Genomic DNA, 19939 nt, shown 5'->3' with positions numbered 1-19939 from the left:
ATTTGGTTAGTTCTGTATTTAACCTGGGGCTTGACAGGTTTGGCAAACACCTCATATATGAGCACAACCCTATAAAGCCAGCTGACTTTGAGTATTACTTTCTCGAATGATGAATGAAGAGTCTGGTTGTTTCCTTGAATTTCATGCCTTTCTGGATTTTTCTTACAACACTGCTGTTTTCTATAGAGCTCCTTATGAAACTAATTTAATAACTGATGAATGTAGTTATTGAATTGAACTTAATAAACACTGAAATAACTTCAAATTAAAGACAATAATTTGTCTCATATGATGATTGTGCATGTTTTTCCTGTTTTTCAACAATCTTTATTGTATTAAGTGCTATAAATAAAAGGTGATTTGACTTGACAGGTTTAAGCTTAATTTTGCTCTGCTGGCATGGTTTGGAGATTTTTTTTTTTTTCATTTTGAACACTGACGAAGGCAAAAAGACGAAATATTTGTCAACTTTATCTCATATAATTTTTGCATTTATGTATCAGAGACACACATGCTTTGGAGAGGTTTAGCTGATATCTCAGGGTTTATGTCTTAAGTTTTAACGTTTATGTGAGTCTTGATTTTCTTCAGAGTTCTGCCACATAAATCCCTGGTTGAGTTTGTATAGAATTAAAGCTGAGGTCTCTCATTCATTGTCTGTCTAATGAATATTCATAGCTGCTCTCACAATGCAGGCAGCCTCCAAAACTCTTGAGAAGAAGTCAGCTTGTGTTTGACTGCAGGTCAAGGAACTCTGACAGACTGCGGCACAATGGAGACTTGACTGAAGCATTCCTCTACGTTGCCTGGCGAAGCTTTTGTTTGCCGTGTTTCGCCGTCTACATATTCACACTTCTTCAACTCATTAGTAGTTATTCATTCATTGAGGCAAATCCACTTGACCCCTTCTCTCACTTGTCATGGGAATAAAATATGATGATTGGTTTACTAAATATATTGAGTGTGCTTCAGTATGCACAGATCTGGCCCTATAGTACCACATCAATCTATATTTTTAATTTCAAATGCTTAAAAACATTTTCCTTTTCAACCTGTGCCTGAGCTTTTTAAAACATATAGGCTATAACTTTATAAAACTATCATCCTGACTATTGCAATTGGACAAGTGTCTTCTGGATAGATATATAAATTAAGTTAAGTTATAAATATTTAACTCGATAGATATATAAAATAATTTGTGAAGTATAAATAATTAACAAAAATGTTAGTCACTATAAATAACCATTACTATCATTTTAAACTTTAAGCCTATTGGAGTTTGTGGTGAACTGCATTAAAACACGAAACTATGCAGTCTGCAAACAAAATTAGATATAGGTTCAAAGGAGGCAAATACAAAAGGCCCTCTCTTTGAACTGATACCATACCCAATCGTCTAAAATTACTATTGTGAAAAAGAACGTGAGCAAACATCCGAAACTCATTGAACAGGTGTGGGAGCTGTCAATCAAAGCGCCCACGCACCCTAGGACACGCCCACTGGCGCCATATATGGAGTGCATTCCAAGGGGCGGAGTCACCTGACTTCCCAAGTTCTCATATCCATGAATGAAACCCTCACCACCAGTTCCTTCATGCCGGAGTCGTTGGAGTTTCACACGGACCAAAAAGTTTAATTTGAGAAACAAAATGGACTACCGACGCACTCAGTTTCACTTCTTATTTTTGTATTTATTTGTTAACAGCGTATTTATTAGGATTCAGTCAAAAGAACGTAAGTACAAACCGAGATTTTTAAAGACTTTTTGCTAAGAAAATTGCATATTTTTCTAATCTTTCACAGTTCTATTTGTTATTACTGTATGATGATACATTAAACATAGGCCTATATATGTAATTTGTGAACAAAAACATAATGGTTAGATTTTAATAAATATTTCGTTAAATTATTCAAATGAATATTTCGTATTAATAAATATACCCCTACAAAATGTATACAATTAAGATATTTGAGCCTGTAACGGATGATTTTAAAGTACTCTTTGACTTGACTTGACTTTCATTTAGCCTAATTAAATATTATATGCTCCTTAGATTTGCTGCTTGACATGAAGGCTTCCGGAAGTGAATTAGGTTGGTTAACCTGGCCGAATGAAGAAGGGGTAAGTCTTATCTATTTTTCTGTTCCCTGTACATAAACCATATCTGAGATTAAATCTATGAATAGACTCCATTCAGTTAGGTTCGTTGTACATACATGAGTCAGTGTCATTTCGTACTCTAAAACACCAATCAAAATGAGTCATATCCTCAGACCCATTAAAAAGCTTTTCCAGCTATTAAAGTTGATACCTGATAACGTGAGGCGTTTTACCCCCACCAACAGGCTTAAATAACATCCTAAACCATCTTATTGTTGTGTTTTGGAGAATGTTTGATTTTCATTTTATTTATCGAGAATATTAATGTAGCCTACCCAGATAGCAAATTGGCCTTGGGCCGGATCTGGCTTAATTTCGGCTGAGATTTTGGCCCACATACCGCATGGAATTACGGGCCAAGGTTGGCCCAAGTGCTGTTTGCCATAAGTCAACCAGATCAAAGCCGTGAGCAAACCAAAACTCGCCCAGAGCTTTGCAGTGTACCCAGATATTACCCAGAACTGGGCCAAAACAACGCCGTACTCCCCATATGTCAGCCAGACAAAAGCCAAACTGCCACCACCTTTAGGCCAGAACTCAGCCACATCTTATCCAGAAGCTGCAGAAAACAGCCATAACTGGGCCAATATTATACCAGAGTCCCCAAAACTGAACCAGAAATTATTCCTGTGTAAAACAAGGTATAATAAAAAAAATGACACTACAGAAATGCAAAGAACAATATTTTATTGAGAAGGGAAGACAATCTCAGCCAGATAAAAGGATAAACAACAAAATACAAGCCAATACTAGAGTAAGACAAAACAAAATATAACTATAATTCACATTACAAGAATAATAAAAAGACAGCAATAAATTAAAATGTAACAAAAATGTGTATGTGGCATTCTTAAATAATGAGATACAAAAATTAACAAAAATATGTTGGCCGAGAGATCTCAAAGTCCTGCAACAGAAGAAAACATGCAAACAAGAAAAACACCAGCAAGTCAAGACATCAGTTTCACAACACACATGCTGCAAATACAATGCAAACAATAAATAATAATAAAAATAAAACAATGAACACCATTGTCGAGTAGATATTTGTTGGCCGGACATTTGGAGAGCATTTATGTATTTGGTTGTGTTTTAGCACATGTGATAAAGATGTTCTTATTTTACAGGGTTTTTTTTCTGTTTGCATCCATTTTCTTCTGTTGCAGAATGTTGAGACCTCTCAGCCACCGTACTAAAAAGCAACAGAAACCAAGCAATACATTAAATTCATACAAACAGTAAAGCAAAAGTGTAAATGTGTCATGCATGCCACACCACCACTGCTATGACACATGCTATAGTATCCTTACACTAACAGTGAATATATGATGAAAAATACGAAATGAAATCTTACATCTTATTAAAAGTACTAAATGAAATCTTACATCTTATTAATCGGTCATCACTTGAGAGGCTTTTTCTCTGTGGTCTGGGTGTTTCATGATGCCATGGTGACTGTATTGCCTGTCTGTGAGACTGTAAAGTTAAATCCTGTTGCCTGCGATGTTCTGTGAGGTCTTGTGAACTTCTCTACTTGCCATGGCTGCAGTAGCCTCCTCATCGGGGTCATTTTCATCCATTAGTCGCCTGTTTCATCTTTAGGAAAGGTACATTTTTTTAATGATTACTAAATTTGATTAAGAAAGTGTGGTATGGTCATGTAAAGACTATTCAGTGACAAATTCCCTTTTTGCAATTCAAAAAGAAATGTGCATTATAATGTGTTAAACTGCACAAATATATAAGGACCTGTAAGAAAGGTCTATGTTAATGAATTAACGTTAAAAAATAGTCAATCTTACTTTATTTTCCGTTTTGGTGGCCTCAGAAAGATCAGCTGTTGTTCAGCAAGAAGCAGCTTCCGATGTTCTTCACTATGTTAATTTTCAATGAAAAACAGAATTCAAACATCAATTCTATTTCCTCTCCAACATAAAAACAAATAAAATCCAACCACACAAACCCCCCAAAAATCGTATCTAGTAATGCGCTATAGATTAAAATCCACGTGTTAAGATAGTGAAAAACTATAAACTTACCTTGATCATGTAGCTATTAAAACTTCAAAAGATAAAACCAACACAGCGTGAATGTCGAAGTTAGAACAACTAACTTAGTTATTTGAATTTCACCGCGACTGCGTTGAGTTGCTGAATAGCTGCTACGCAACTTCCGGATCCTCTGGTAGGCGGGATGGTGTCACTGGGTGCATTCTGGGAAAAGTAGTCTTTTTGCAAAGCGGATTTAACACTGTACATGTAAATCAACTACAATTTCCATGATGCATTGCAAACCAGATTGTATCAGCAGCCACAGACGTCGCATCGACTGCCGCGTGGTTTGCTCACACTGCTCTAAAAACACGCAAGTTTCCCGGAGATTTTTAAAAACAGAACCACGTTTTATTTAACCGATTTCAATGGTTTACGTGGAGAACATAAATGTTTATTCTCCAAATACTTACAATAGGCTATGTATAGGCTATTTTATGGAGATTATATAATTTTTTTATTGAGGAATTGTGAAAACTCAAAGCATGGGTGGTTTTTGCTTCAAAAAATCATAGTTTAACCATGGGTTTTTGTAGTACATCTGTAGGCTACCTAATAAATTCCCCAAAAAGTGAATTTTTGTGTGTGTGTGTGTGTGTGTGTGTGTGTGTGTGTGTGTGTGTGTGTGTGTGTGTGTGTGTGTGTGTGGCATATTGATTACCATTTGGATAACCACAAAGTAGCCTACTCTTTCAGTTCCATTCAATCTTTTGTCTATGCTGCAGACTGAACCATTTGTCTTCAGTCATTTTGCAAACATCTTTTTTTTTTCCATTCTGCAATCTGCACATTATCACCTCCTTAACCCCCCCCCCCCCCATTAGAATAATCTTGCCAATAGAATAATCAAGGCTTCTTTCCTTAAAACCTGCCTGTGTAAAAGAGAACTATTTGCATACATATCTATATGTATTTTTAACTAGGTCTATAACAAACTTATTTCATTTTATTATTTTTAACAAAATTAACCCTATTTATGAGGTTGCATTATAATTATGTCTAAAATATGAACCAATTTAACACCACATCTTACACGGCTATTTTACAGTACAGCACTTTCATGAGGTCTGTTATTTGCTCAGCCAACCAAAACCCAACCAGATCTCAGCCAAAAATGTCCTTATTCTGGCAGACCGAACTCAAGCCAAAGCTTAGCCAAACAGATACAATTTGATTTGTTTCTTTTGGTTAGCCAGACTCCAGCCAGAGCTTAGCCTAGTATTGTTTGACACAAGAGTGTGAAAAAAACAGTGCCAGAATTAAGCCAGAAGTGCCGAATATAAGCCAGACTCGGCCCAGACTTTGTTGCTATCTGGGTACTAGGCTACTAAGCGGGACACTTAAAGCCACACTTCATAACGTCATTGTATTAGAACAATGTAACAAGTAGCTTACATTTTTTTAGTAAAACTTTTCACAAAATTATTATAAAAAGAAAGTTTTGTTTAAAAAGTGATTGTAAAATGATTCAGAAATGTTATGAAGTGATATATATTACAGTATTTATTTGTATACGTGTGTTTATACCTGATCAAACGCTACATATACATAATATGTATATGTGTTTTGCACTAGAGTGTATCACCTAAATATAGGACTGAGGAGAAAGAAGTTTCGGTCAGAGGCTGTTGGGTGCACAATGTTTCTTCTTTGAAGCTTTGGTTTTATAAGAATTCGCCGTGAATTCCTCTTTAGCCACACAAAGACCTCTCCAGAGATGTATCGAGAGGGTTCCACCACTTCCTCTGACCAAGCATAGTCGCACGCTAAAGTGTTTAATTAGTCTTTTAGAGGATAGTCCTGTCATCTTCCTTCCCTAATGTCGTGAAGGCTTCCATCATCTCCATTCAGCTGCCGGATCCAAAAAAGCCCTTTGAGGTCATGCTTATTTTGCCAGCTATTTCAGTACGTTCTGAAGAGTCGAGTCGTAGGGGAGTTCTGGTGGAAAAGAGGAGAGCAGAGGCCTAATTTTTTGTCTCCCACACCCATCTAATGAGATACTTTTACAAAGGTGGGATTCCCACATTCAGTATAATCTTGTTTCAGTCTAACATTTAGGACACTGGAATATTTTAGCCAAGAAAAAAAAAAGATCACCATATTTCCCTAGTTGATTCATTACATTAAGAAGTGTGCGTAGTGTTTGTATTTAAATATGATGCAATATCTAGTTGAATATGCAGACAACAGCCTTTAAAGATGCATTTTAATTGTAATCCACAGGCACAAATAGATAAAGTGCAACAAAACATTTCAAAATGTATTTTGGATGTTTGCTTTACACTAAGTAAAATGTATGAAAAGCCAAGTTGTCCAACATCTCATCTCATCTCATTTTGTGTCTTGCTTTAAAACTTTAGAATTTTGTTCAATGTTTAAAAAACAACTACAAACAAGTTTATTCTGTTCTAGCATTGGTTAGTGAGTTTAAAGATCCCAACAAGCCTTATTTTACCAAAGGCATGGGCTCGGTGTGGGACTATCTGAAAATAAAAGTAAAATACTTCACATTCATTTTGTATGTCCATATAATGAGAAGATTGTAATACAATATGCCCTCTTTTCTTTCTTTTTTCCATTTTTCTTAGTGGGAGGTTGTCCAGACGGTGGTGAATGGCTCTCTCCTTTACACCTACAGCGTGTGCAACGTTGCCAGTGACACCGAACAGGACAACTGGCTTCGTACGACCTTTATCCAGCGTAGGCCCGACGTCTCCCGCGTGTCTGTGGAGCTGCGCTTTGTCGTCCGGGACTGCAACACGTTTGGCGGCTCGTCGCCTTCCTGTCGCGAGACTTTCGGCCTCTATCTAGCCGAAACCGACACAGATGTTGGCACAAATTTCCGCAAGGGCCAGTTTCGAAAGGTAGCCACTGTAGCGCCAGACGAGGTAACAGCTGATCGTGGAGGGGGCCGAGCTGATCTGCGGGTGAACGTCGAGACGCGGAGCATCAGCCCACTCTCCAGAAGGGGCTTTTACCTTGCTTTCCAGGATTTAGGGGGCTGTGTTGCTCTCTTGGGGCTGAGGGTGTTCTACACCACCTGCCCGGCCATGATGAGAAGCCTGGCCGCCTTCCCTGAGCAGGTGGCATCAGGAGCGCTGGCGGAGGTGGAGGGCACCTGTGTGAAGGACGCAGTGGTGGTTGGAGAAGCTGCTCCTCGAATGTACTGCACCGCTGAGGGAGAGTGGGTCGTTCCTGTGGGCCAGTGTCTCTGTCGAGCGGGATACCAAGCTGTTGGAGATTCTTGCATAGGTGAGTTTGTGATCTTGATGTTTATTGTTTAGTGGAGTTCTTTGCTTCAGCAATAAGTTGAACATTTTCTACTTATCTGATTGTGGTCGACCGAGATAGATTTTTACTTAAAGGCCAATGGAGGTTTCTCTAAAGCAGGACCATTATTCTAAAAGTGATCTTACAAAAATATTTGAATGCAGATTAACCCTTGTGCATCAATTAAAAAGTTACACATAGGTAAAAAGAGGACAAAAATGTCCATGTCAAAAAACTGTCATAAAAATGTGACGCTTTGGAGCACAGACTTAAGTTTGGTATCATTTTAAAGAAGACCCTTTGCAGATTATTGCTGAAGTAAAAAAATAATAAAGTAAATCCAAAACAAAGTTTATGAAAAAAAATAGTTTACATAAAATATATATTTTATAAATCAGGTTGAACTCAAAACTGCAATAAAATCAAAGCCATAAATCTAAATAGGTTGTGTTCCAAATTTGAGGATGATATCTCAAAAAATGAGCTTTCGGTAACAGTTTGTTTGGGCGTAGTAACATATTTTCCCCATTGGGTCCCAGCAAAACCCCACTGGAGCTCACAGTGATTGGATTTGTTATTTGCAGTTTTTCTCTCTCAATATTACAAACACACACATGCGCGCGCACACACATATTTTTTTATATTACACATACTAACCACACTCTGACATCCATACCAACACATCCAAGCAAATATTGTTGCATAATTTATCCAGTTGGCTCTGTAGTATGCCGAACCAGAAAACAGGAATAAAGCAATATTTGTTTTATAGGCCAAACTTTAAAAAAAAAAAATGGCACCATCTGATAAAAAATAGTAAAAAATTAAATTTTGAAGCCTTACCGTCAGAATGAAAGCCTCTTAACAAAGATTGCATAATTTTATAGTTAACTGAACCGGGGATTAAACATGTCAGTTTTAATGGGTTTCAACGGGGACATTTTTGTCCAAAAGGTGCTGAGAGGGAGTATTATTTGTACCTTATACAAAAAATATTTTTTTTTTAAGAAAATGACGGTGAAATATTAAAATTCCAATAAAAATACACACCTGTGCTAATTTTTTGCCGGCAAAGTGATAAAAAAAAAAAAAAAAAAAAACTGAAAAGGACAAAAATGTTCATAAGGATGCACAAGGGTTAAGGAAATTTACCAGTCAGAATCAAGAATTCCAGAGAGCTGGATAAAAATGGTGACATTCACTTAGAATTAGCAATGAGAACTTTTAAAAAGTTTTAAAAATCCTAGTCAATAAGTTGGCCTGTCACTATAATATTACTTTCAGACAATTTGGGAACAACTGCAAGTCTTTGTGGGTGGGCAGATGGTAAGTGTGTAAGTGTGGGTGTGTTCTGGGAAGCTTGAGAGATTTTTGTGGTTGCCACAGAGCTGTCTGAGAAGTTTTTGAGAGGCCAGAAATGTGACTTCAGCCAAATGGAATGCCAGCCGTCTCCACACCCTTTCACCTGCTGGTGTATTATTTTTACATGTGTGTTTAACTCTTCAGGAAGGAAGTGTGAAGATACCAGGCTACCATTGTAAAGGAGTGTAGTACATAGTTACAGTGGTATGATTTGCATTAACCATTAAACATTCTCGAATATCTCACATTTGAATAGAAAGGCTTGATAAATGGTGTGTTTGGGGGAAAGGCTTAGCCTTCAATAATGAGGTTAAGTATTAATGTTTTGCATTTCGAAAAATAAGATATCAAACTAAGCAAATAAATTGCTTTTCCTAGAACTAATTTTACTTTTATCAGCCAGTAACTTTCAAGGTGATTTTTTTTGTGCGTTAGTGTGTGTGTGTGAATGTATGGATTAATTTCCCCTCAAGTTTGTTTTGGATTTAAAAAAAGAAAAGGAAAAAAAGGTTTAGTTCCCAATTAGTTTCAAGGAATTCCCCCAAGGCCATATTACACTTTTCCCATACCCTCCAACAGCTGATATGACTCAATGGGCAGAGCTACCATTACCTGAGTTACTTTGTATGTCTAAGTGTTACCATGACAACAGCTCACCGCAGATTACAGAGAAGGTTTGGCATGCCCAAGATCTGTATAGGGTAGTCATCATATAATTAAAGGTTGGGTTGGACCTCTCCGGACACCTTTTGTATTTGTGGGAAAATGTGGTTTTGAGTAGATGCACTATTTATACTCTACTTTAAAATGTAAAACCAAAGACCATTGGTAAGATCACTGGTAGCAACAGCAGGGCATGTTTGTTAACCATACTGTAAAAAAGGAAACAGTTTGCATGAAATCTTTTCAAAAGATCCATATTAGCAAGCGCAATCTCAGGAAAGCATGTTTCGAAGACCTTGGCCTTTGGCAGCTCTACAGGAACCTGCACCTGAAACGGACGTTGAAGAACATCAAGGGAGTTCAGAATATCTAAAGGTCATTGGAAAAGGGCAGATTCCACACATTTCCTTTAATAATGTAGTTTCCAGGAGACGTGCTAAATGTTTTGACACCCTTAGAGGAAGTGTGATGAATGATGACCCTATGAAATAGCTCATGGGAGAGATGTAATGAAATCTGGTATCTTGTTGTCTTTGTGATGACATGCTTCAGGAACGAGGAGTACATGTCCAGACATCCCAACCTGTGATTCTTTCCATTCTGATTCTGACAGAGCCGTTCTGTCTTCTGTAAATGATTGTTTCACTCTATAATTTGTTCATCCACTCATCTCTTGAAAGACTGTTGTAGGTAACAACCTTTGCCCATGCCTCTTGATTCAACTTGGTTGCTTTTTTTGAGTGAAAAGATGCCTCAAAGCATTCAATGTAAAAGCATTCATCCTTTGAAACAATGGAGTTGCTGTTGTCTTTGTTTTCATGGGAGTTTTACGAGTGGTTTTCTATGTGACTGCTGTTCTGTTCAGCTTATCGCCACCTGCCAGTGTTTGCTAGGGACAATTGTGGTTGGTTGCCCGGCACAGATGGGGGAAGGGGTCCTATTTGAAAAGTTTCGGGGGAAACCCAAGTGCTCCAATGTTTTCATAGCTTGTGAATTTGATACGGGCCTACCAAAGATGTTAAGACTATAATGGCATGTCTTATATATGATGTAAGATAATAATGTTAATTGCATTTTGAGACACACTGATGATGGTTTAGGCTGAAATGCGTCTGTGTGGACATGGTAGCTAATAATGAAAAAGATAGGAGATGTAACTAGAGAGTGCGGTTTTTCATCTTTATTTGATAAACTTCTTTATAACTCACACCCATAAACGTTTTGGCAGTTGAGCGCGCATGTGCTTCTCAGCACTTATAATTATTTTTGAAAAATTAGCTCAAATTTAATAGATATTTAATATTTAATCCAGTTTAATTAGCAGTTGGGTGCCTTATTTCTAATTGTCTGAGATTTCATTGGCCAATAATGATACTAATAAATTAATAATAATACATTTGATTTAGAAAAGTGCCTTTCAAGGTACCCAAGGACACTGTACAAAATTGGTATAGTAAAGAACATACCAACAGTAAATAAACAGTACACTGTGAAGTACACCGTACATAAAATGCTATACTGATACCTAAAGAGCAGTGTAGCTGATATAATGACATCGTATTAACAAATTAATGACAGCAAATAGAAATGTGTGGTGTATAATTATTTTTTCAGTGTTCAAAAAAATATTTATTTCAAATTAATTTTTACGTCTGTAATTGAATTACTATTGTATTTTTTTTTTAAATAAATGTTATAAATTAATTAATAAAAAAAAAAATCAGTATTGGCCAATATTGCGCATTTAATTTTATTTAAATATTTTTAAAATATGTATTTAAAATGTTTACAAATTTATTGTATCTGAATAATTATTTTAATTTAATTCATTTAAATCAATTAAAAAATATCAGTATTGGCTAATATTGCATATTTAATTTTGCATTCTCGTTTTCCCTATCTTCACAAGTATATGAGCATAAATGCATTAGTTAATCATTAAAAACACCAATTTAATAACACTGTTAAGTGTAATTGTTAGCCAATCTCAAAATGAATATCCATTTTTCATACTGTGAATTTATAATGTTGTGGTGTTTAATTTCACTTTAAAAAACAATTTACAAAATGGCAATTAAAATATAATTTTAATTATTGGCCATATAACATGAAGATAATTATTTTTAATTAAACATAAAGGTAACATTTTCTTTGAATTTTGACTTGGAAATTGATTGACCTTTTAAACCTTTAGTTTTCTTTAAAAAGCCATCGCATTGCTCTGGCACGTTGTTGAGGACTACTATGTCGGCGAAACTGCTATTCTAACTGTTGACCTTTCCACCCAAAGGGCATTAACTATTCCCTTTGTGTATTGTCCATCAGCCAAAGACTTGGAGTCTTATCAGCCCTGCCAATCACTTGTGTCATGCATATTTTAGAGGTTGTGGGAACATAAACGTGGCACAAGTACGCAAAATGGCCTTTAGTCACTTTTCCACACTTTCCTCACTCACTGTTTCTGATGACGCCTTGACTGACCACCAGCACAGAATCTCCCTAAATAGTTTCTTAGTGAAACCGGTCAGTCTGACTCGTCATGAGTCACGCATTACAAAATGCTTATTTCACATGAAGTTCCCATGGAAACAGCTGACATATCGAATCAGATTTATTGCTCATGGCTTTGGTGAAATTTGGATTCATTGCCGATTTCACGTATGCCACTCTCAATAGACACAAACATGAATATTAGAGGAATAGAGTGGGAGTTTTCCTCTCTTGTTCAGTCTTCAAATAAAATGCACAAAGAAGGGCTGCTTTTCTTATGCAGACGCCCTCCTATAGACGTCCGCCCTTATACACAGGGCAAATACACAAAACCCAATGTAAAATCCCAGCGGGAGAACTTCTGTCAGCAATCCTCACGCACCCATTCACGCTCACACTCGCACACCTCCCACCGGTCGTCAATCTGAAACTCGGCCCTTTGTTTGAGGTGAGCACCGAGAGACGGGCCCCAGGGGGGACATACTCCCCTCAAAGGAAGCTCCTCGGATCTCTGGAATCTATATTCACGGTGATTTTGCGAGCCAGTGAGTTTCTCATGCCCATTAAAAGTACACCTATCCGAACCGGCCTCTTCTTAAGACTGTGCATGTGATTTTGAATCACTGCACTCGGTCTTCTTTTGTGGATGATTGTTATATCATCACCCCCACCCCACCCCCAGTCTCCATTCCTTGTTTCCGGAGTTTCTTTCCTTTGTGTTTGTTATAGCATGTCCTCATCCTTCAGCAGAGGAAGGAAAGGAGGAGAAGAGGAGACCAGAGGGCTTATATTGACGCTTGCAATTCCGACATCCTGTTTTGTCCAACGGACATCCACATGTGCTTCATGTCATTATTTAAAAAAAAACAAAAATCTCTTTCAATGGTTTGGAAGATGTCGACATTCCAGATGTAATCGTTCATGACAGGGCTGTACAAAAGTTTAGTGACCAGTTTGACTGGTTTTATTTAAAACGGTTTCCGGTTGCATTGTGGTGTGTGATCAGTTTGTTGTATCGTTGAATACTTGAATGCCCGGCGGCTGCACGTCTCTTGTTGTGTGCAGTTGCAATGGTGCAGAATAAAGACGGACCCTCCCTTTATGTGCACAATGGCCTTGTGATGTGAATCTATGTCCTTTTTATTACATGTCTCATGATCACCCGTGTCTTGTCTTCTTTTCTATAGCTTGTGAACCCGGTTACTACAAGAGCACAGATTCTAGTCAGCCATGTGAAGTGTGTCCAGATAACACCAAGCGCTCGGGTCGTGGAGCATTGCTGTGCCCCTGCCTGGAGGGCTTCTACCGGGCTCCAACAGACCTAAATTCTGCTCCATGCTCTTGTAAGTTTAAATATATGTTTTTTTTTTGACCTGGAAGTTTGATTTTAATAAAGTGAAAGTTCTCCCGAAAATGAAAATTAGCCCATGATTTACTCATCCTAGGTGTATATGTCATTCTTCTATCAGACGAATACAATCAGAGTTATATTAAAAAATGTCCTGGCTCTTCCAAGCTTTATAATGGCAGTGAATGGCCATTTCTGTTTTGAACTCCATAAAAGTGCATCTATCTATCATAGAAGTGCTCCACATGGCTCTGGGGGGGTCAATAAAAGGCCTTCTGAAGTGAAGTGATGCGTTCGTGTAAGAAAAATATCCATATTTAAAACTTTATAAAGTAAAATTACTAGCCAAATGAACATACAGTGTAATGCGTAAATGATGCGAGTAATGCGACATACTGCTGATATTTACACGACGCCATGACGAACTACGCTACTTCCAACGTCACAAGTTGCGCTTTAGGCGCAAGTTGACCGTTTGGCCAGAAGCTAGTATTTTACTTTTACTTTTGTTTACCCCTAAAAATAGCACTTTTATGACGGTTGGATGCTTTTTATAGAGTTCAAAGCAGAAACGGCCATTCACTGCCAAATATAAAGCTTTGGAAGAGCAAGGACGTTTTTTTCAAATAACTCCAATTGTATTTGTCTCCAAGAAGAATGTCAAATAAACCTAGGATCAAATTTTCATTTTTGGGGAAACTATCCCTTTAAGAAACTTTCTTGGTTGCTTTTTTTTTTTTAAATGTATCATCTAAACATTATATGATGTTTTGCTCTTTTAGCTCTGCCTAGCGCTCCCCAAGACTTGGATTACACACCTCTCCTGACAGCGGGGAGTTTGCAACTGACTTGGCGCACACCGGCAGACACGGGCGGCAGAAGTGACATCACATACAGTGTGGTGTGCGAGCGCTGTGAGAACGGTCTGTGTTCGCTGTGTGGTGGGAGGGTGAGATTTGAGCCTGCACAGACGGCCTTGAAAGACCCCGAAGTTATGATTAGCGAGCTGGAGCCTCATGTGAACTACACATTTACAGTCGAGGCCCAAAACGGCGTGTCCCAGTTCAGTCGAAAGAGAGCCACGGCTGCCATCACAACAGTGCTTCACTTCACAGGTTAGTTTGAAACGATATAAAGCTATTGAGTGACAAATACAGACATTTGCTTTTGAAATGTTGCTTCATGAAGCTGAATGTTGTACCAATGAGGTTTCTTCAATCAGTGCACTTCGACCAACAAAATGTCCTATTGCTTGTCACGGATGGACAAGATTAATAGATTAACATGGAGAAGAATTTATCATGCCTTACTTAAGACATTGTGCATCAAATGGCATTTACATGTAAATTGAGACATTGTTTTTAGCCAAAATACTGATGACTTGTGCCTTTTTATTCAGATGGCCCGAGGGTGCTGTACCTAAAAGTTGAAGATCGGACCACCAGCAGTCTCACGTTATCCTGGGTCGTGGACCACCATGTGCAGAATCACAACTCCCCCCGTTATGAGCTCATGTACCGCAAAAAGGTGACTGTGATATCTGATTTAGTTCACTTAAAAAAAAAAAAAATTGGTGTTAGATAGTATACAACCACACAGAACACCTTAGCATCAACATAGCAACGCTTTGGCATTGTGGAACCGTAGCATTTTCTTCAGAATGTTTTTTAAGAAATGTTTCTCTCTGTGGCCTTTCCATGTTTTCTTCCTTTACCATTTTAAAATAAACGTTTAATTTCCTCTCCTCATTGTTTTATAGGAGGATCCCGGAGAGTTTGATGTCACCACCTACACTGTTCTGGTTCTGGAGAAGAACTCAGTGCAGATTAATGACCTCTTACCTGGCACAAAGTATGTGTTCCGCGTTCACACCCTGACGGCAGAAGGCCATCCCAGCAGCCACAGCGCAGAGCTTGAATTTGAGACGCTGCCTCTCGGTAAGTGCGTGTGAATATGTGTGTGGGCATTTCGTTTTAGTCCTTACATGCAGAGTACGTAACCTTGATGGATTTGTGATAAGCTGTGGGTGGTGCGTGAATGTTTGTGAAACTTTGTTTTTCTCTATCCAACAGCAGAATCTCAGACACAGAGCAGTTCCATGGTTGTCATGGGAGCCATTGCTGGGGGCGGAGTCATGTTGCTGATTGTGGCGGTTATTTTGCTTCTGCACAAAAGGTTCGAGAAGTCGTCTCTGCTCTCACTTTTTCCAATCCATCTTTTTCCAGACCACAAAGCAGGATTTCCCAACTTCGCCTTTTCATTTCACCCTATGCCTGCCCACACTGTTTACATTCCAGCTTTGAAGTGCAATCAGTCTCATTTAGGATATCATCAAGATAGGAGCTTAAATTAACTCACTAATGTGACATTGAATGTTCTTTCATCAGGAGGCTGAATTCCCATGTCCGACGGAGGGTTGATGGAGATTACTTTTCATGTCCAGGTAAGACACGAGTATGCATACATGTATTTGGCATGCTTTGGTTTGTGCGTACAGTGCACATGATGCAAATTTCGTCACCACAATCATACAGTGGGTGTCATTTACACAAGGTTTACACCTACCGTCTCATTTTACAGAAAAACTCCTTCCTCTGAAGACCTACATTGACCCCCATACATATGAAGACCCTTGTGCGGCTGTCCTCAAGTTTGCCAGTGAGATTCACCCTAGTCACATTACCAAGCAGAAAGTCATTGGTGCAGGTCAGTTTATCTTTAGTATTATATAATGTTATTATATATATTCATATTTTGAACTAGCTTTTATTTTAAATTTCTTTAGTTTACATTAATTTTAGTGTCTGTTTGTCATTTTCTTGGTTTGTTTCTATAAATTTAGTATAATCATTTTAGTGTCCATTCTGTTTTCAAAAAAAAAAAAAAAAAAATTGTACTTCAATTTCTATTTTAATTAACTGTATTTCCATACTGCTCCATAGGAGAATTTGGGGAGGTGTACCGTGGTTCTCTGAAGGTACCAGGGCGCTGTGAGGTCGCAGTAGCAGTAAAGACACTGAAGCCAGGTTACACTGAGAAGCAGAGGCAGGACTTCCTTAGCGAAGCCAGCATCATGGGCCAGTTTTCCCATAAGAACATTATCCGTCTGGAGGGTGTTGTCACCAAATGTAAGTATCAAGTTCTAAAATCATGTTTCTGGGAACTTTCTTGTTCATTTGAAACCCCGTCCATGAACATATTTAACAGGATGTTCTCTTCTTCCTATCATTTCAGTCAAAGACGCCATGATTATCACAGAGTACATGGAGAATGGAGCTCTGGACCAGTATTTAAGGGTATGTCCTGGTAAACGATTGTTTACCATCGTTTACAAGGATGTTGCAGAGTCATTAATGTTTCTTTGCGCTCAACAGGATCACGATGGAGACTTTTCCTCATACCAGCTCGTGGGAATGCTCAATGGCATAGCCGCAGGGATGAAGTACCTCTCAGATATGAACTACGTCCATCGGGACCTCGCAGCTCGCAATGTCCTGGTCAACAGCAACTTGGAGTGTAAAGTTTCAGACTTCGGCCTGTCGCGAGTGCTGGAAGACTTTCCCGAGGGAACCTACACCACTACTGTAAGCAAAATACACAGAATCGTTAGAAAAATATATTATATAATATAATTCATTAAAACATAATTTTCATGGTTTTGACTCTACTCTTATTTTTTATTTTTTTAGGGAGGAAAAATTCCTATTCGCTGGACCGCACCAGAGGCAATAGCTTACAGGAAGTTCACTTCAGCCAGTGATGTGTGGAGTTTCGGAATTGTCATATGGGAAGTGATGTCATTTGGAGAAAGACCCTACTGGGATATGAGCAACCATGAGGTATGAGATATTTCTAATTATTTATTAATGCTAATTGCTCATACTTTAGGAGTTTGACATAAATTGGGTACCCAAACCATAACTAATAAACAGCAAATGTATTTTATGTGGGCTTTTATGAATTGAGGCAGGAAATTACCACCTAGTAATGTTCTAAAAACCAGTGAACACCTTAGAAATGTGTTTTAAGTGAAAAGCTTTCACTTAAAACACATTGATTGCCTCTGTGAGCATGAGCTTCACCATTTTCTTCATACTTTTGATCAAAGGTGATGAAATCCATAAACGAAGGCTTCAGGTTGCCGGCACCGATGTGCTGCCCGTCTGCGGTTAATCAGCTGATGCTGCAGTGCTGGACGCAGGACCGCTCCAAACGGCCACGCTTTGTTGATATCGTCAACTTGCTCGAGAAGCTGCTTCACAACCCAGAATCACTCTCGGCCATTGCCAGTATCGACCCACGGTAAGAAACGGTTTACAAAACACCAATGGTTTATGTTCTACTCCTGAAAACTATATAGGTTTATATTGTGCTGTTCAATAAATATGTGTTTTTTTTTGTCCACAGTGTGTCTATTCGTCTACCCAGCACTAGTGGTTGTGATGGCGCCTCCTTCAGGTCAGTGGATGAATGGCTGGAATCTATCAAGATGGCCCAGTACAGAGAAACCTTTGCCCTTGCTGGAATTAAAACTATGGAACAGGTGTTGCGCTTGAAAATTGAGTAAGTATGCCTACCGGCATCCATAAAAAAGATGAACCAATTATAAAAGCTTATGAATTATTTAAACTCGTTCTAACCCGTTCCTCCTTTTCTTTTTCAAAAAAGGGATATTAGTAGAATTGGAGTACGGCTGCCAGGTCATCAGAAGAGAATTGCCTACAGCATTCTGGGCCTGCAAGACCCGACGGGGACCCTGGATCTGTTTGCAGTGTGACAGTGCGGTTGACTGAAGCAGACCTGTTTGCAATCGGCAGTTTAGCTGGCCCAAAATGGACTGAACAAAGACCAGAATGCGCTCCTCCAATTGAATGATTTCTCCTTTTTTAAAAAAGCTTTTCATGTAACATTTTTATATGTGTCAGATGGACCCTTATTATGCACTTTGTGATTCTGTTTCTACTTAAGCCATATTGATTCGCTGTATAAGCACACAGTGGACATATGATGGTCTGTTTTGTGTATGATGGTCATAATGTGCACCATATTGTAACTACTGACTCAGGTCTGATGTTAAGGGGTACTATCAATGGTACAATGATGGTAACCTTAAATATTACTGTAGTGCTCATATATTGCCATAAAAGGCAACATATATCCACATATTTAACAAAGTTGCCAAATGTGAGGGGTTGAAGTCTGATTAAGGTTGTATAATTACAAATGTAAAAAGTTTAGTAGTTAATGTTCAATGCTAATAGATTTTTGGCAAATTGTTGACAAGCATCCTGCTGTTTGGAAAGCCAGCACCGGATGTTTACATGTCATTTCAGCTCTTTTTTTATTTAATATTTATTTTTTTAATTTATTGTTTGTGTTTGTTAAGAAAATATTGTACTGTATAGTATTAAAATATTTTATAAGTCTTATCCTAAGTCATTTCTTCAGCTTCATGCACCTCACACAAAATTCATGCCCTGAAATTACTTGTGCACAAACGTAACAAAGTCATTGTGGTTTAATTTATTTCTATACATATATAAAACACATTTAATTATCAACTTTACTGATCTAGTTTTCATTATTGGTGAGTTGGCTCTAAACCTCTACCCAAATGTGGTTTGGAAAGCCATTCACTGAAGCCGCAGACAAAGTGTCTCTAATAGACTTGACTCACTTCAGTTCTTTATTGAAGATAAATGTGTGTGAAGAGTAATCATGAATCATACTGATCTTGAATTAGATTCCTTTGTAGATCAAGAGGTCCAACCAGTGGTAGAATCTATATGCATGTATGCTGACTGACATGTGGTCTAGGGTGTGTTTAATAGAGAAGCTCTTAATTGTGCAGTGTGGGAGTTTATAGTTTATGATTGCATGCAAGTGTTCTTGTAAAGAGCACAATATACATACTTAACGGCATTGGTTTTAAATGGTATTTAACTAGGCCTATTATGAAATCCAAGATAACAGTCAATAGATTTGCATTTCAACTTTTTTATAATCTTTGTCAGTTATGAGAAAAAAGAGACATATGTCATGTATGTCAACAGACTTTTCATTGATCTAAGCTTTAGATTTTATGTTTTAAATGACATTGCCTGTAACTGCCTTAAGCACATTTTTCCCATGTTTAAAAGACGACACCTAATACAAAGTTACAATACAAATATGTAGTTTTATGTATGTTGTAATATGCCTTTCTTTTTAGTAAAGAAAATGGATTTGTGCTTCATAGCAAGATAAAAACTGTCTATGGCATACTGGATTAGTCTACAGAGAATAAAAAAATAAAATAAAAAAAGCGGATTATGAAACTGGGCTAGACTCAAAGTTATTTACCCAATAATGGTAATACCTCTAATGCCAGCTTAGTTACTAGCCTGAAATAGACTTTAATTATAGAGAAAATCAGGGGGGAAAGGTGAAGGGTTTCAACGTTTCATGTAAAAAAGATGTGTAGCCGAATAAAAAAATGTACATTTTAACATCACATTCTATGTTCCAGAGTTTGAGGTTATAACAGATGGTACATCTGTGCACAGCAGAGATGGTAACAATCCTTATGGCTCAAGCTCAAGGTTAAGTTCTTA

The 19939-nt window shown here is 37.9% G+C and overlaps 1 protein-coding gene and 1 long non-coding RNA gene across 3 annotated transcripts; one reads left to right on the top strand and one right to left on the bottom strand.

Annotated features, from left to right (window-relative positions):
• The first annotated feature begins 1554 nt into the window (after nt 1-1554).
• epha2a (eph receptor A2 a) lies at nt 1555-18775 on the top strand. 2 transcript variants are annotated; one of them, XM_089134389.1, is made up of 17 exons: nt 1555-1735; nt 2056-2123; nt 6802-7465; nt 13186-13341; nt 14129-14461; nt 14746-14873; nt 15106-15283; nt 15422-15521; nt 15734-15789; nt 15927-16052; nt 16289-16474; nt 16581-16642; nt 16721-16930; nt 17036-17185; nt 17455-17648; nt 17754-17909; nt 18015-18775. In XM_089134389.1, the coding sequence occupies exons 1-17, from the start codon at nt 1570-1572 to the stop codon at nt 18121-18123; spliced, it is 3042 nt and encodes a 1013-aa protein (XP_088990515.1). In that variant the 5' UTR covers nt 1555-1569; the 3' UTR covers nt 18124-18775. The 2 variants fall into 2 exon arrangements, with proteins under 2 accessions (XP_088990515.1, XP_039503239.2); XM_039647305.2 differs by having other exon boundaries at nt 15419-15521.
• Nucleotides 2833-4779, bottom strand: LOC120460899 (uncharacterized). The gene is made up of 4 exons (XR_016169549.1): nt 4202-4779; nt 3965-4036; nt 3548-3758; nt 2833-3354 (listed from the first exon to the last, which is right to left on the bottom strand). It is a non-coding gene; the product is annotated as an uncharacterized LOC120460899 (long non-coding RNA).
• Nucleotides 18776-19939: the final 1164 nt, after the last annotated feature.

Source organism: Pimephales promelas, chromosome 8, assembly GCF_988280905.1.
Source record: "Pimephales promelas chromosome 8, fPimPro1.hap1.1, whole genome shotgun sequence".
Lineage (NCBI taxonomy): Eukaryota > Metazoa > Chordata > Actinopteri > Cypriniformes > Leuciscidae > Pimephales > Pimephales promelas.
Note: the sequence above shows the minus strand (reverse complement) of the source record. Positions and strands in the feature narration are given on the sequence as shown.

Excerpts from the sequence above, each read along its gene's own strand:
- epha2a (XM_039647305.2), top strand. The coding sequence starts at position 1,570 with ATGAAACCCTCACCACCAGTTCCTTCATGCCGGAGTCGTTGGAGTTTC. Across the intron at positions 7,466-13,185 it reads TGTTGGAGATTCTTGCATAG|CTTGTGAACCCGGTTACTAC; the intron begins GTGAGTTTGTGA and ends TCTTTTCTATAG. Across the intron at positions 15,284-15,418 it reads ATTTGAGACGCTGCCTCTCG|CAGAATCTCAGACACAGAGC; the intron begins GTAAGTGCGTGT and ends TCTATCCAACAG.